At 43.4% G+C, this 16,571-nt stretch overlaps 2 protein-coding genes across 2 annotated transcripts; both read right to left on the reverse strand.

Annotated features, from left to right (window-relative positions):
- Positions 1-1,340: 1,340 nt before the first annotated feature.
- suv39h1b (SUV39H1 histone lysine methyltransferase b) lies at positions 1,341-6,643 on the reverse strand. The gene is made up of 6 exons (XM_037481126.2): positions 5,868-6,643; positions 5,150-5,295; positions 3,674-4,333; positions 2,297-2,443; positions 2,023-2,152; positions 1,341-1,719 (listed from the first exon to the last, which is right to left on the reverse strand). Exons 1-6 carry the CDS (start codon positions 5,977-5,979, stop codon positions 1,586-1,588), a joined length of 1,329 nt encoding a protein of 442 aa, XP_037337023.2. The 5' UTR covers positions 5,980-6,643; the 3' UTR covers positions 1,341-1,585.
- A 424-nt stretch (positions 6,644-7,067) lies between these two features.
- LOC119222140 (protein-serine O-palmitoleoyltransferase porcupine-like) lies at positions 7,068-16,571 on the reverse strand. The gene is made up of 13 exons (XM_037478523.2): positions 15,669-16,571; positions 15,015-15,151; positions 14,654-14,846; positions 14,234-14,277; positions 13,614-13,795; positions 13,400-13,530; positions 11,200-11,325; positions 10,764-10,864; positions 10,097-10,173; positions 9,790-9,853; positions 9,545-9,630; positions 9,035-9,145; positions 7,068-7,704 (listed from the first exon to the last, which is right to left on the reverse strand). Exons 2-13 carry the CDS (start codon positions 15,148-15,150, stop codon positions 7,603-7,605), a joined length of 1,353 nt encoding a protein of 450 aa, XP_037334420.2. The 5' UTR covers position 15,151; positions 15,669-16,571; the 3' UTR covers positions 7,068-7,602.

The raw sequence follows: 16,571 nt of genomic DNA on the forward strand, positions 1-16,571 counted from the left end.
CACTCAACAAGATCCCGACTCTTGTCCTGCTCCTCTGATGACACCAGGAACACAGAGAGCCTTCACATCTCCACCGCAAACTAAAGACTCCCCTCTTTAGACTATACCTTGACTAAAAAACACAAAAACAAATTATAGCACTTTAATTGTACTAATAATGGCTCTTATCTATAGCAAGTTGTAAACCGGCTTATTTGATGAAATTCCACTTGTTGTTTCTTGTTTGTATCCTTATGGTTGAAATGCCCTTATTGCAAGTCGCTTTGGAGAAAAGCGCCAGCTAAATGACACGTAATGTAATGTTGGCGGAAAGATAATTTACTGTCTTCGAATTTGTCACTTACTGAATTTATTTTGTTCAGTCTAATCCAGCATGAAGCTGTCACATCAGATGTGTTTCATCCTTAAATCCTTTGCTCCATGCAGGAAGTGATATAAGGCAGAAAGACAATCAGACGGTACAAAGAAAGCAACCTGTGAGGTGGAGGAAGTGGAAGTCAAACCCGTTCTGTGGGCTGTGCGGGTCAAAGCCCCACCTACTGGTAAAGACAGGAACTAAACACGCAGAACAGCGACAGGAAGCTGTAGCTTTCAAATCCAGTTGGGGATAAAAGGAAAACATCGGTACTGACAAGAAATATGTAAATTACACTTCCAATGCCAGAAGCTCAGAAAAGTGAAGGATCTTTTATTTTATTGAACTGTCCATTTAAAAAGAACATTTAAACGTAATAAAAGCACAAAGATAAAATATCATGTATATCTAAAGGTTACATTTGTCAATGCCCTTGCTCCATACAAAGCCATGGTACAAACCTTTTTTCAAGAGTAAAAACACAACAATTAACCATAAAGACATCCGTAAACAGTAAAATACTAATAACTACAGCATTTAATATGACTGTAAGACTCGGTGCCTCTCAGTAGTGACCACAAAAAAGATACTGTTCAGTTACAGGAGTGACAGAAAGGAGAGCAAAAACCTCATTTGGATTGCTATCATTTCAGCACAATCAATAACACATTTCCATACTTTTTCATGTCTACTAGTTATGACACTCACGAGTTTATAACTGAGATCTGTGAGGACAAACAGAATCCCAGAAGGTGGAGAAGAGAGGATGGGTTGAAACAAACCAAAGGCTTAACCTGATAAGATGATTTAATGCCATTGAGGGAGGGAGGAAGCACAGGAAGAAGAAGGGTGTCTGTAAACTGGGGACAGCATTAACTTTCCTGTTCCCCTTCATTTGCACTTCTTAAAGTGGCCTGGTGGTTTTCTCAGATCTCGGCCGCTGAGGTTTTAGTAGAATACAATTATAGAGCATTGAAAAAGGGACTGTTTGTATAGAAAGAGGTCAAAAAAAGGGGGGAGTCAGGCCTGCTAGTAATCCATGTGCATCCAAGAGGCCCCACATTCAAGTGGATTGTTGAATTCATTTAAGAAGGGTTTGACATGTTCACATTTAAAAAGTTGTTTTCAGCTTCAATAAAAAATAAAAAAAGACATCCAAGAATTTACAAATCTGTACAATTGTGTCCATCCTGAGGCGGAGGCCGGTGGCGTGTTCCCAGCAGGACTTCGTCAGAACAGGTATTTCCGACACGAGTCCGATCCGCACCGACACTCCACTCGAATCCTCTTCTTCGGCGAGCCGGGGAGCCCCGCCACGCTGAAACTGGAGTCCATTTTGGTGCTTTCTGTGTCCACCGGATCAACTGGAAACAAACACAAGGGTGCTGGATACATGGAGCCTTGACAGGCGGGTCACCCCGTACAGATCTGTGTGTTACAGTGTAGTCAGCTGAGACTTGCTTACTGGAGTTAGAGTTAAACCTCATAAGGCTCAGAGCCCCCTTTGAAGCCTGACCCCTCTGGCACATGCCACCTCCATAAGACGGACCAAGAGAATAATACGGCACACCCTGAATTCCGTTTGAAAACTCACAATCGCACACTCTGCGTTTGTACAATACAACAAGTTCATGTTGTGTCTCTGATGATGAATCAGTGTCACTTACTTTGCATCTTGTAGTCAAAGGTGAGCTCCTCTCCCGCCCGAATAGCCCGTGTTGAAAATAAAGCAATCCTTGGGAGCCTCTCATCAATGTTGTCAATGAACACATTAAATACCTGCAGGTTGGGGTTACACTGCACAACACACAACATGCGTCACAGCAGGCTTTGAAATGACGCTCTGCTCCTTCATTAACAAAGCGATATGTGAGGAAAGGAGGAGCTGTGCACACTGCACGGTCACTCAGTCCTTAACCCAGTTCATAGGACAGAACTCACGCTGTGGTTCACAAAGTGGGAGACGTTGCCTTGGTGAGCGGCGTCCACTGTGTACACGTCCTCCACGTAGTCCAGGTCAAACAGGTACGTGGAGCCCTGGCGGTCGTACACGTGACCCCTCCTCTCTGCCTCATCTGTTGTGATGATCTGGAGGAAACAACGAAGGACAATTAGCGCAATAGAGATCTATGTGGATTGACTTCTTGTGGTTGGGGTAATTGTTTTGGCAGGTTAGGGGCAGCTAGATAAGGCTGCCAGGACCATGGGGCTGAGTGGATTGGATGTTCACTGCACCCAACCTGTCAGTCCAGCTGCTTCCATTGTAGCATCCACCTTAAAAAGCTCAGTCCACCTTAAGAGAGCCAAAGCCACCACTGTTGCCCACTGCTGTTACTTTAGTCGGCGTGTGGAGTTTAGGAAGCCTAAGAGTTTAGGTTTAAGGAAGCAAGGCACTCATCTCGGCAGTCAAAGTACGTCTCTTCATTGGGAAAAAATATTCTTTTCATTTATTCTGTGCAATTTGGACATTATTCATTTCTACAGAGGGAATCTTTTTTTCCATGCAAAATATAACTCACATATAAAAAGTCCTGTGCAGCTCATCATGTTCTGTGTGTAGTTTCCAGCTGTGGGTCATTATTACAACTTCTTTTCATTTTGTGACATACCTGTGTCTAACAAGCACTAATGTTTGATGGGGTCATGTATTTAGACAAAGTGAATGGATGAGAACTACATAGTGCATTGTATCATCAAGCTAATATGAACATAATATGGTGTACACTAAACATTTGATAATAGATGTCTAATGCAGCAGTTTGTAAGATAACAGCAACAAGTGATGGTGAGGTCCACATGTTCAAATCTGCTAAACATGCAGATAAAGTGATGGAGCAAATCTGTAAATCAATAATTATAGTTGCTGGCTTCTGTTTCTTTGATGCACTTTTCACATGTCTCACAGATGACAACGAAGCATGATGGGAAACAAAAGAAGCGCTTGCAGTACAGTCCGTGTTTACTGCTTTATGCGCACGTGTGTGCACGTGTGTGTGGGGATACAGAGGAGGGTTGTAGACGTGTCACCATTTAGAGACAGAAATAACGTGCCATGGTCAAATGAAACTAGGCTGTTTAATAACAGAACATAGACCTGTTCTGTGGGAAAGGGAATCTCAGCAAATATACAATTAAACCCACACAGTATAGTGAGAAACAGGGAGTATACAGACATTCTACTTCAACATGACATCTGAATCACACACACACACACACACACACGGGTGCAGCACCCTTGAGTCTGTCTTGTAACTTAAGAGGACTTTCTATGAGTGAGCTGCATAAAGCCAAGAGTAAAAAGACGGACTGGGGTCTTACCTCTCCCACGTACTCCATGATGAACGTGTTCTTCTTGATGCGCTGCAGCGTGCGGACGCCCCACCCACGGCCGTTCTCCGTCTTAAAGATGCACAGGTCGAACTGGATGCCCTTCTGCACCACTCTGTTAGGACAGTCGGGGCTACAGCTGCACCGGGAGTTACACTCGTATATTGGCTGTCCCGCCCGGACCCGCACCTGCCCCCTGTCGTTGTAGGCCATGCGGTGCAGAGAGGCCCCAGGGCAGCAGCCATTGATTGGCTCCTCCAAACAGCTCTTACACTCACAGCCCACAGCCATCTCATCCAACACGATGCCCTGGCCTACTTTGTAGTTGTTGATATAGGTGAAGTTCTTTGGGGGGCCCTCAAGGTCCACTTCGTTAAGGACAAAAATGCGACCTGGGTGGTTGCGCGTCTGATTCAAATGGGCCTCCCAGCGCTGCAGATGCCTGCGGACTTTGGCTTTTTGGACCAGGAAAGACGCAACTTCCTTATTTAGTTTTTTAGGGATGCCACATTTTTTGTGGCGCCTCAGTTTCTGATCCAGGTCCAGGTGAAACTGCTTCATCAATTTGGGACATTTGAGGTTCCTCTTGGGTTCCCAGGTGTTGTCAGACTCTGGGAAGCCCTCCCACTTGACCAGGTAGAACTCCTCCTCCTGAAACACACCACGTCCATTAAAGGCAAAGCTTGTGTTCATTCACACTTCTTAGGAATACATCTTTTACTATATGATCACAGACAACTCGCAGCCCAAAAACAGCACGCCATGTGCCAAATATAACAGACTAGGATGATTCAAACTGTTCCTATCAAACTAATTTTTTGACACATCTCCAGTGCTTAAGGCAACAAAAAGCTGCACATGGTTCAACTAGGCCATGGGTGTCCAAACTACAAAGAGCAGCTGGTACCACAGCTGTATGAAAGCATTCTGTTCAGAAGAAGTAGACCAGAGTCTGCAATTAGATCTGGTGGAAATGCAGTGGGATGCTTCTCTGAAGAATCAGCATCAGCTTCTCTCCCTGCATGACCACTGAGAGGTGTCAGTCACACAGGCAGAGATTCATGCTGCTACACTTACAGTTTGCCAATTACGGTTGAATGTAATTGTGTTGTGGGCAAAACAGTCATTTTTATCTCTCTTTATAAAGAATATAAATTGTTGGTTTCCCGAGCAGTTTATCAAATGAGGGCCAGGATGTGATTTGATTGCGTGTCCCCATGAGGACATAGTACACTAAGGAGAAAACACTGATGCATTAATAAGGAAAAGGAAAGATCCCATGGAGCAGAGGTCACAAGCTCACGTTTAGGTGGTTATTACTTTAACAGTGCACAGTGTACACCGTGTAATAAGCAGTTGCTACATGACGGGACTTTGTTGAACTGGTTCCACTTGGCACTTGTTAGAAAGCAGAAGCAGAGGCAGCATGTAGAGGAGAAGTGGATGTTGCAGCTTCCACAGGTTTACCTTCGTCCTCTTGTAGTCGCACAGGAACTCCACATCGAATTCATTGCCATTGGCCCTCCTGACTCCGAGCTGTTGACAGTAGAGGCTCTCTCTGCGACACAGGGCCTCCAGCTGCTCCCAGGACATCTTCCAGGGGACGCTGCAACCTGACAGATCGGCTTCCTTTAGCTGCGCGAGGTGCACCAGAACCCACCGAAGCTGCATGACGTGGCTATTTACGTTGCTCATTCCGACAAAATATCACAATAGCACAATGACGAGCGTTTGACCCCAATTAAACCCCATCTTCAATCTGACAACTAAAGTTTAAAAACCGCCAGAGGGTGATACCGACATAATGGCCTCATCCATTCACCCCACGGCTGTGTCAGACATCGACCATTACACGGTATCAAGTGTCTACAAGTATCATTCAAACATTCCTACGTGGCGTGATGCCCCTTAGTGGCTATTATTTAAGTGATTAAGTAACGTTATTATTTCCAAACCTATATTCAGAGTTGATCTGAACTAGGGCACAATGTCCCAACGGTTGGAACAGCATTCGTTAACGTTAATGCACAGTTCCACCGCTCTCGTATCATGTTATGAGAAGTCCAGGGTAAAAAGACGTGCCTAAGGTCTTTGAAAGGGTTACGCTCATACGTGACCGAAAAACAAAAGTAGACGATTGTATAATGGAATATAAAAACATTGTGTATTAGTCCTCATAGGTTACCTTTCAAATTCTCCACCATGTTTTCCACCCAGCCGCCAAAATAAAAAAAACTACAACGGTTGGGGGATCCAACTACGTGGTGGCCTGTAGCGGCTGCTGATTGGAGGAGCATCCGATCCCAGCCCTCTCATTGGTCCATGCGTAGGAGGGCCGGATGACAGAGATCTCTTTCGGCGCTAACGTTAGTGCGATTCACAAAGAAATTACACCGTTCTGCCTACGTTTTTGTTGTTGATAAGCTGCATGTCGTAAACACAACTAAACAGCATAGTTATCAGAACTAGCAGAATCAATGCGTCGTTCAAACCCTGCATCCAGTTCAACGAGTTCCTTTTAAATGCCACAACTGCGTCACTGAAAAGAAAACGTAGGTTTCAAACTAACGTTACATCCAAGCCTGTTTCCCCTGAAGACGGCAGTTCATGTTGTAGACGGAGTGATTTCAAAAGTTACATATCCACAGGGAAATGTATACATGTAATGTATGTCATTTGTATGAGTTCCTTATAAATCATGCAAATGCCTGCTTGGAAAAATGTGACCCTTTCATCCGAAGCCAAATTGAAATAATATCCAAGTATATTAAGGAGAAGCAAAGCTGCTAGTACATGCAGCAACGTAGATATTGTGACACGGGACTAATAATTCCCTTTTTAACGTGCAGTTTATACAGCCACGAAAACGTCTCACCCCAAACTGCATTTGTTAGAAAATACAAGATTACATTTGAACGTATTGTGATACGGTCCAGCTAGCGCCTCAGTAGCACAACTCCAGCGAGGGTCACGTGACCCGTTACGTTTCACCCGGTCCCAGCTCAACGTTTTCTTATGTCTCCGCTTCTCTGGTCACATTTTCTATTTACAGCATTGTAATGTGTTCCCAACCCTGAAACCTGGTTCAGGGCTCAATATAATATATTGGCAGGAGGCCAATCAGTGGTATGGTATCATCGCATTCATGTGTGAATGAAATGTAGTGTTAAAGTGGTCAGAAGACTAGAAAGGAGAAACACGGTCCACTCTCTCTTAAGGTCTATGTGATCAGGGGCACAAAGACCTCGCTGGCTCAGTATCTGAATGAAATCAGTCTGTGGAACACAGCTGTAAACTCAGGTTTCCTAGAAGTACTGACCTGTAGGCAAACAGGGCTGCGATCTGCACCCCCCCACACACAAGTATGTAGTACTGGCTCATGGTATGTACTGAATAAATACAATGACTATTCACTTTAAGGGTATTTGAGGTAGGTGATTTTAATGAATAGAAAAAAATGCTCAGAGCTCAAGGTTACATTCCTGCTGGCTCAGACTGTAACTGTTTGGTTATATTTACAGAAACAAACAAAAAAATAAAAAATAGCAGCAGAACAAAAAGATTGTTGTAATAGAAGACTATATGAACAACAACAGTTATGGACCCTTTAAAAATCGACATGCATACAAGAATACTAAATGGCTGTTTGGAGCTTGCATAGTGTCCCTTCTGTCCTTCCTCCAGTCTCCAGACCTTTTTTGCAGCGCTTTGATTCACATGCTGTGTTCTCACTCTGCATCCACGTCCCTTGAGTAACTCCATCTTCACAGCCAGAGCAGGATTCAAACCACCTCAGTCCCCCTCCTGTCCCACAGTCCTTCCCACTCGAGCAGATCCTCGTCCCGTCAGACAACATCCCCCTGGCATCCATTGAATCAAGAAGTACGTGGTGTCAGTCAGCCTTTCCCTCTGCTCCAACGTCACTGGATTAAACGGTAGAAGAGCCAGCAGGCAAACACAACCCAGTGGCTTGCCCAGTTCAGTTCTGACCACCTCTGGATGGTGTGGCTGGCCGCATAACCCTGTAAAACAGGAAGTGACGGACAACAGGGTTGATGGAAAATGGAACCCATTTTACCTTCTCAGTCTTCTGTGACTTCAAATCAAACTCTTATGCATATTGTGAATTGATAAACGGATAACTCAGGTGCAGAGAGAGAAGCAGGCCTTGGGTTAAATCAGGCTCTTAGTTTAATCATTATTCTGTACCTACATAAGGTGTAGGGCAGTTATCACTGAGAACTTGTTCTATAAGCATACGGACAAACATCTGAAATGAAGCCACGGAAACTAAACACATGGATTCACTAAGCAACAGTGATGTGAACAGAAATGAGTAGAGCAGAAACACGTAGTTTAATAGTACAGTAGATGCACACACATTTATCTTATTAGAAGATGGCTTTTTTTGATCAACATCACCCCGAATGGACGGCATTAAAAAGCTTTCTTTGGATTCACAGTTTTATGTTATGGGCTGACTGGGTGAGTGGAGAGCCTGGTCGTCTTGGCGGTTTGGTCCTGCTAACCCATGTGTTCATCCCAACATTGCTCCAATAGCTGTGACTACAATGTGAATGCTAGTTACTGATGACTGGATCAGTGCGAGAGTAGATCAGGCGATCAATCAGGCGATCGGGTGTTTGCAGTGGCCAATGTTGATGTGTCCTTGGACAAGAATCAGGACCCCAAATATTATAAATGGGTATGAATATAATTCACTGATGGGCAGGAGTAGCTCCTGTCATCAGCGCGTGAATGTGTGAATGATCATATTAAGTGTAAAATAGCGTTGAGTGCTTTGACATGTATATTTTATTTTATTTATTACAGCCCTTACTTTAAATGAGAGAAAAGCATTTATCTATTATTACAGTGTATAATCTATTGATGATTGTCTCCTCTCCCCCACACTGACAGCTACAAGGTAACTGTTGCAGCGTACTGGTACCACAGCTCTAGCTAAACTAAGTTTACTGTGGGATATTCTTTAGGACAAAGGGCTATTTTTCTGAAGCTTTGTTAAACACTAAACGTCCTCTTCATCTTTTGGCAACTTTTCATTCAATCCAATAGCTGTTTTGCTTTAGTTCTGCTAGGATTAGCTCCCGTACCTAGTGATGTCTTCCCTCCCTACCTCCCCTGCTGCCTCTGTGTCACATGTTCAGCCAGCCTCCCTCATGATGCATGGTACATGTAAGGAGTGTTTCGAGGCCAGGCCTTAGGAGTTAGAAGCACCATAGAAGCTCAACCAAAATTGCTCAAAATCCACTTCCACTATATCATGGCAGCATGTATGTAGCATAGAAATAATCTTTTTTTCCTGGGAGTTAGTCCTCAAGTTGCTCTCACCTCCTCTACTTCCTGTTCATCAACTCCAGGATCAAACATGGAGCCAAGGTAGGTGAGATGGAAGATGGCCAGTAAGCCGAAAACCAGGTTCAGCAACATCACCCAATACTCCTACAGACCAGAAGAAGAAAGAGTCACAAGCACTTCTTCATAGAGCCTCATTACTTTAAACCCCATGCAGAGGAACTGGACATATTTGCTCTCTTGATGCAGAGATGTATTTCAGCACCCTGTGACATCACTAAAGCACATTTCAGACTACAATCAGCAGCAAGGAACATTAGTCTTCAAAGCGTACGAAGCATCTGAATTATGACACTTAGCATTTTCTAACATAAGTCCAGACACAAGGCCCTAAGGGCGTCAAGTATTGAATCCATACACTGCTACAAAGAGAAAACTCATGTCATGACTTTGTGTTAACTGTCCTAGTGACCAAGCCATCAGCTGACAGACGGCTACTATTTGCTCTTATTGAACTCTTAGAGCTGCATGGACCTGAAGCTGTACCTTCTTATGCTGGTGGCCACAGTCAGAGGGGCAGGGCCTGGATAGGACACAGGCACGGAAGATGGATGCAAGCTTCTTTCTCAGAACTGAGGATGAGAAAGAAATCCACCATGACCATTCAGGTGTCAGATACATGCCGATGAATGCTGTTACCAATCCCAGAGTATGGCACAAATGTTGGGAGCACAGAGCAACCGGCCTACTACATTCAACATTGTGAAGACGGGCCCATTCGTTTTTCATACCATGTTCAACATATGTGATGAAGCCCAACGAGAGCAGGACAGCTCCAAGGTGAAAGCTTAGACCCTGAAGAAGAAAACAAACACCACATGAGGTTAAAGTAGTGACAGTAAATCCTTCAACTTCTACTCTGAGAGAAGGCTTGTGTTTTATATGCCCTCCTGGGTCACGTGATCACAGACAGGTGCAGATGGTCTACCTGTGTGTTAGACATGGCATACGCCTCATGTGTTCCCATACGAGTGAAAAAAGATGAGCTTCAAACTGAAACATTGCATCGTAGAAGGAGGCGTGTGCAGCGTTACTAACATGCAGCAAGGCGCTGGTTGTGTACGTCACCAGGATGGCTGGAAACGTCCCCAGTTTCATGGTGCTTTTAAAGGCATCTGATGAACATGAAACAGAACACAACATTATTGTAACTTTGCACACATATAAAGCTGACCTTAAATGAGAAATGCAGCCAAACTATGTGAATACTAAGTGGGCTGCACAAACCAATATCTGGTTGTAAACTGGCTCTCACCTTTTCTAACAGTGTAAAACAACAGGATACGCAGTTCACTGTCATGACAAGCAAAAAAGGAAAAACAACCCAGAAAATGTATTATCCTCCAAGCAGAGCTAATATGAATATAAATAATATGAAATAAAAGTACCATGAAATAATTAAATTGATTTAATATCTATGTATTTATTGCCTCATTTATTTATTTCCCGATGTATTTCAAATGCATATTTCATTTATTTATTCATTTATTTCATTTGGAATAAAACGGCATTCCATACTGCTCAGCCACCACTCATTTCATCAAGCCCCACGGATGTCTTGTCTCGGCCCATATTTCTCCGTTAGCTACGATGGTCCACAAACACGCACACTGACCTGCTGAGTCGAGCTGCTCTTCTCTGACTGTATAAATCTCTGTAAACGGTCTTTAAAGCGTCGCACAGAAGAGTGAACATGGGTACTTACATGTTTTCAGCCATCGGGACATGGGAATGTTCCAGGATGTCACCACCAGCACCATGGAGCGAGGCATTTCCACACTGAGGGGCTTCACCACACTCATATCCCTGCAATAGAATGCACGGTGACTAAAGTCAGAGACCAGTGGTACCATCAGCCCTGATAGCAGCTGTGTAAAGTTAGGACCATGCCTGGCCATTACCATTGTTATTTCAGTGTATTGAAGATACTCAGATACATAGAGATCAATATAAAGCGTTGTATTATAGGAAGCTTCTGTTAGAGCCAGAATCATTCTGGAACAGAGGTCCTATGATTTAGAGACAATGACGTCTCTTCCAAAGGAGTTGAGGAGTGAACAATACTTTACAGAGCGGACCAGGTGTCAATGCAGCAAGTTTCTTTGTGGCAAACTTTGGGCTCAACCTGCTGTTCAACTTACCATCTGATGTTGTCCTTTTCTGCAGTGAAGCCTGCACCAGCCAGCATGCTGGTACCTTCACTGAGGTGCCCCACAAAGTAGTTACTGAAGTGGAAGGACACTGCGTTCTCATAAGCATGCAGCCACCTGTGCAGCACAACACACACAAGACACACTCACATGTTATCTTTGCTGGCATTCCATTGTACACAAGACGTCACCACTAGTACTGCATGTTAACGGGGGGGCGACCCCACAATCAAAAATACAGATCTTCTTCTCATTTTAGAACTTCCTGTCAGGGACCCCTTTGAGGATATAGGAGCCGTGTAAGACCCTCCCCCCATCCCTTCCAACAAAAGAGAATCAGTGTGTAAATTTAGTCTGTAGAAGAAAACCTGACTTTTAGAATATTAATCTAGATTAATGAATTTCCTAACGTGAGATTAGTTTTTCTTTAAGCTATTGACAGCCCTAGTTCTAATGCATTAGATAAAGGTGTACTAAAATTAAGTGAAACCGAAAGGCCTCATTTTTATCTGTCGATTTCGTAATATATATATATATATATATATATAAAAACTAGTTCACGAGTTTGTTACTTCTAGACTGGATTACTGCAATTATTTATTATCAGGCTGCTCTCATAAGTCTCTTCAGCCTCTCCAGCTGATTCAGGATGCTGCAGCACGTGTATTAACAAGAACAAATATATATCATATTATATTACTCCTATACGTAGATGCTGGGCTACTTGTGGTTCCTAGAGTCTTAAAAAGTCAGTTGGGTACCAGAGCCTCCAGTTATCAAGCTCCTCCACTTTCAGCCTGGGGGGCAGACACAGTCACCTCTTTGATATTGCTTATAGTTGGACCTGGACCAGCCCTTAGATAAGCTGCTCTAGGCCCGGATTGCTGAATGCTGGGATTTCTAAGGACACACCCAACTCCTCCTTCTCCAATCTCTTTCTATAACAATGACCCCCATTAAATCAGCTTCTTCCTCAAGAGTTTTTCTGCCTTCTCACCTCGGAGGTTTCCAAGGATCACGTTTATTTCTGGATGCTTTCCAGCCTTACAGGTTTTCATAAATTGTGGTTCTGTTCCTGCCTCCTGCCGTGCTGACACCTGCTGCTGTTGGCACTATCCTTATTCAAATGGATCATGGGTTTGTGTGTTTTTCCTCTTTAAAGTGGATTGTTGTCACATCTGATGCCGTACACCTGGCTTACTACTTGCAATATTGGAATCCTTTCTGTCTAAGGAATTTTTCATGTTTTTATGTGTAATGTAGGCATTCTGTACACATCCATTATAGCCTGTCCATCCCGGGAGAGAGATTCTTCCTAAAGTTTCCTCCTTTTTTCTCTCAACATCACAGGGTTTTCCCATTGGGGGGAGTTTCCAGCACCAATGTGTGAGTTTCAGGGTGGGGATGTTTCATGTGTACAGACTGTAAAGCTTGCAAATGTGTCATTTGTGTTGGCCTATACAAAATAAAATTACTTGAAAAAAGGAATTAAATGATGTGTTCAAACAGGATTATTTGGACAGTTGCAAAAAATAAATGAACCTGCAGTCTTGCTGACAAGCCGCAATAATCAAAAAGGGATCTGTATCTGTTGATATTGATTATCAATGATCGTCTATTAGCAGTAAAATAAACATGATGAAGGTTCCGAATTTGCTCCCTTTTGCCTCCTCCACTGATCCGGTTTGTGACACTGATCGGCAATAGAATCTGAACTTTGACATTTATGACCCGTTGCACCACAAGTCAAGATACAGTGGAGCCATGTCTGCTGATGGAGCTTGATAGTGCATCATTTAAGTTCCAAACTTAGGCCACAGGTTGAAAACATCTTCATCCACTAATGAAGACAGAGCTGCAGCAGAAGTTAGTAAATGGAGTTCATGTGGTCAATGAAGCAGATAGTGGATTACTATAGCATCATACTGATATTATAATCAAACATATGACCTTTAGACCGTTGACTGTGTGCTTTCTAGCAACATGACTAATAAGAAATTATTTTCTAGTCAGTGGGCAAAAAGGTAAGTTCTAGTCTGGAGAACAAGCCTTACCTTTCTCAATTGTATCTTGGAAGCAGGGAAAGAAAGACAAAGAGTATGTTGATAAACCAGAGTATTTGAACAGCTGTGTTGTTGGAAAACTACCTCAACTAAAGGACGAAACCCATTTCAATGAAGACCGGCCTTACTTCTGTGTGACTGTGTTTCCATGGATGGGGATCAACAGAGGGAAGAGGTAAGGGGCGATGCAGGTGGAGACCAGCAGACACATCTGACTCTTCAGCAGGCTGAGGGAGGAGCTACGCAGCCACAGCCAGCTCTGAGGAACAAACCACCTCATCACCACAGTACTACACAGGAACAACAGCAGGCCCACTCAAGCTGGAAACATGAACTACTCACCAACTTTGTGCCCTCAACGGCGTTAGTATAAGTGGAGAAGCTGATCCAAGGGCCGAACACCACAGTGCCAACAAAGAGGACATAACCGAGGTACTCAGCTGGGGAGGGCAGCCGCTCCACGGCTCCTCTGTCCAGGTCAAAGGCCAGAGAGATGGTCTTCATGGCCACCACCATCTGAGAGCCTACACACACACACAGATAAAGTAGAATTCCCCTAACACATGTTCTCTGAATATTAATGTGGTAGAGAAATGTTTAGTGAATGCAGTTAACATTTCTGATTTCTTCTGTTTTTGGATCTTTGGTATACCAAAAGCAGAGCACTTTGTTACGTGATTTAGCTATAGATCGTGACATCTATTACTACTCGGCTACTCTGGAAGGAACATTTGGAAATCCAAGAATAACGACCTTGATATATATACAAATATACAAAATAATTGGAAATATAAATATATTGGTGTGGACAATGTGTATTATATTCTTTCCAAAACACTGAACTGCTGCAGACAATAAATAATGCAAAGTAGTAGTTAAGCATTATTTAAGTAATGTATATTACATCAAGGAAAAAAACATTTGGGTGACACTACTCTCAAACTAAAGGATGGACCACTTACCTCTTATTTTATGCCATGTCACCATGTCAATCAAATGTAACTCTCTGAAATAAAGAGAAAGAAAACTAATTTTCTTTCATGTTCTACTCCACAAATGTGTAGATTTGCAGAAAACACACAACCGCTGAGTAACTACAAAAGGGATGATGACGTTGCTGATACTCGAGTAATTCAACTTGCAATGCTATTGTATGATTCCATTACAAAGAACATCACAGTGCCTACAAGTACAAACATACCAATCAGTTTATTCAACCAATATGGGTTGGGCTCAACATTAAAACAGAAGCAATGATGAAGATTCAACAATCAGACTGTAGAGTTTTGACAGCTAGTTTGCAGAATATTTTGACAAAGCATGTAGTTGAAGGTGCAAGTGACATGCTGCCTTAATGGGGGTTCTTTGCAGTGTTTTCTCACCCAACGAGGAGGTAGACGAGGATGACAACCGAGAGGAAGAGGCCTCTGCTGGAGGAGTGTTGGCTGAGAAGCAACACAAGGTAACACAGCGCACAGAGCAACAGCACCCACAGCATGTGCACCTCAAAGAACAGGAAGAGGCAATAGATCCCAGACACAGCCGACACGCTGTGCTTCAGAGTGGACACGACTCCTAAGGGACAGCAGCAGGAACATTTGGTTTTACCATAAGGTCCAACACCCTTGTTTTCTTAATGAGGCGTATATCACTTGGAACTGGGCAGAATCAGTGTGGATTCTTGGATCATATACTGTTCCTGTGAAGGCTCCTACTTGCTGATTTGCAGCCAGTGCAGCTCACCCGGTCTGAAGCAGAGTCTGCAGATCAGGCAGAGCAGCAGCAGCCTCCAGACCTGCTGCAACCCCTGCTGGACTGTGCTGACACCACAGCTCTCCGCCAGCTGCTGCAACACCAGCAGTCTGCTGGACATGTCCATCCTGCAGCCGAGCACATACACAAACAGTGGATCAAACCCGGCTTGGACGGAAATAGAATTACATCCGGTTTTAGATAGCACGTCTGGTAAACAGCACGTACTACAACCTCCATCAAGTTGACTAACGTTAAGTTAGTTAGTTAAACACGAAGGCTCCATGGAGGGAGAACCGCGTTAGTGGACCTTATCAACAAGTCTCCTCCATATAGCCCAGCTGTACTGACTCAAAACTGCGCTGTCTTTGGCCCGAAGTCTTGTAAAACGTTACCTTACCCCGCGACACTAACGTTAGCTTAGTATGCTAGCTTCGTCAGCTAACGTTACTTCGCTGGCTACGGTAACGTTTCGTAAGCGAACAATAATACTTCGCGGGTAAGCTAACGTTTTGTAAGCGAACATTAATACTTCGCTGGTAAGCTAACGTTAATTCGCCGGGTAAGATAACGCTTTGTAAGCTAAAGTCGGCTACAACTTTTCTAACGGTAACTTTGTAAATGCGAGTACATCATTTAACTTACACGGCGTTAGCCAGATGCTTTCAGGAAGATGGATGCTAACGTTTCTGTTCACTGGTTGACTGATTGGTGGTTACGTAAACTTTAGGTCGATAGCTCTGCAAAATAAATCAGCGCATTTCAATTAAATGGAACTGGAATAGAAAGAACTCCTCATAGCCGAGGCGGCGTCTTCTTCTTCTTCTTCTTTCTTTTAGGAAGCAACTTTCTGGTGCGCATTACTGCCACCTTCTGAAAGGACGGTGGACTGAAACGACAGTTCTACAGTATCGCTAGACCTGATGTACTTGTGTTGTGTTGCTGGGGTAAATTTGATTGCTGTCTTATTTTAAAGGATTAGGAGAGGTATTTAGTGGATTTCCATAATAACGTCTGGGCTTGTGTTGATATCCCTGATGTTATCTAATGCATTGCTTGACTCTGATCCTACTATGACGTTACCCGGTCTGGTGTTTGCTGTTCTCCTGGGTATATTGATAAATGGTTCTTTATTCTTTTGTTAGACATTATGTTGAATTGGGGTATAATAAATGCTACTACTCTTCCATGGATTTGTTTTGATGCATCTGTGTAAATTATTGTGTGTTCTGAAGTTATTCCTGATGTATTTGTCTACTACATTTAACCATGTTGGCTGAAGGTCCCGGCAGTTCCACTAGCCGGGATGGCTATTGTGGGACTGAGTATTAAACAATCAAGCTTGGTTCACTTTACTGCGTCTTCTGCACCCTAAACCTTTCATTGGCTGTTTTTCCCTCTCCTGCCATGCTTGTAACAGCTGTTTTGTCAGGGTAAGGGTTTTATGACCTTTCAATTTTGCCCAGTAATTTATTGATAACTGTTCTCCTGATCCAGTGGCATGTTGTTTATTTCTATCTGTAGGGCTGATGCGAGAGTCGTGGGAGT

Source organism: Pungitius pungitius, chromosome 1, assembly GCF_949316345.1.
Source record: "Pungitius pungitius chromosome 1, fPunPun2.1, whole genome shotgun sequence".
Taxonomy (NCBI): domain Eukaryota; kingdom Metazoa; phylum Chordata; class Actinopteri; order Perciformes; family Gasterosteidae; genus Pungitius; species Pungitius pungitius.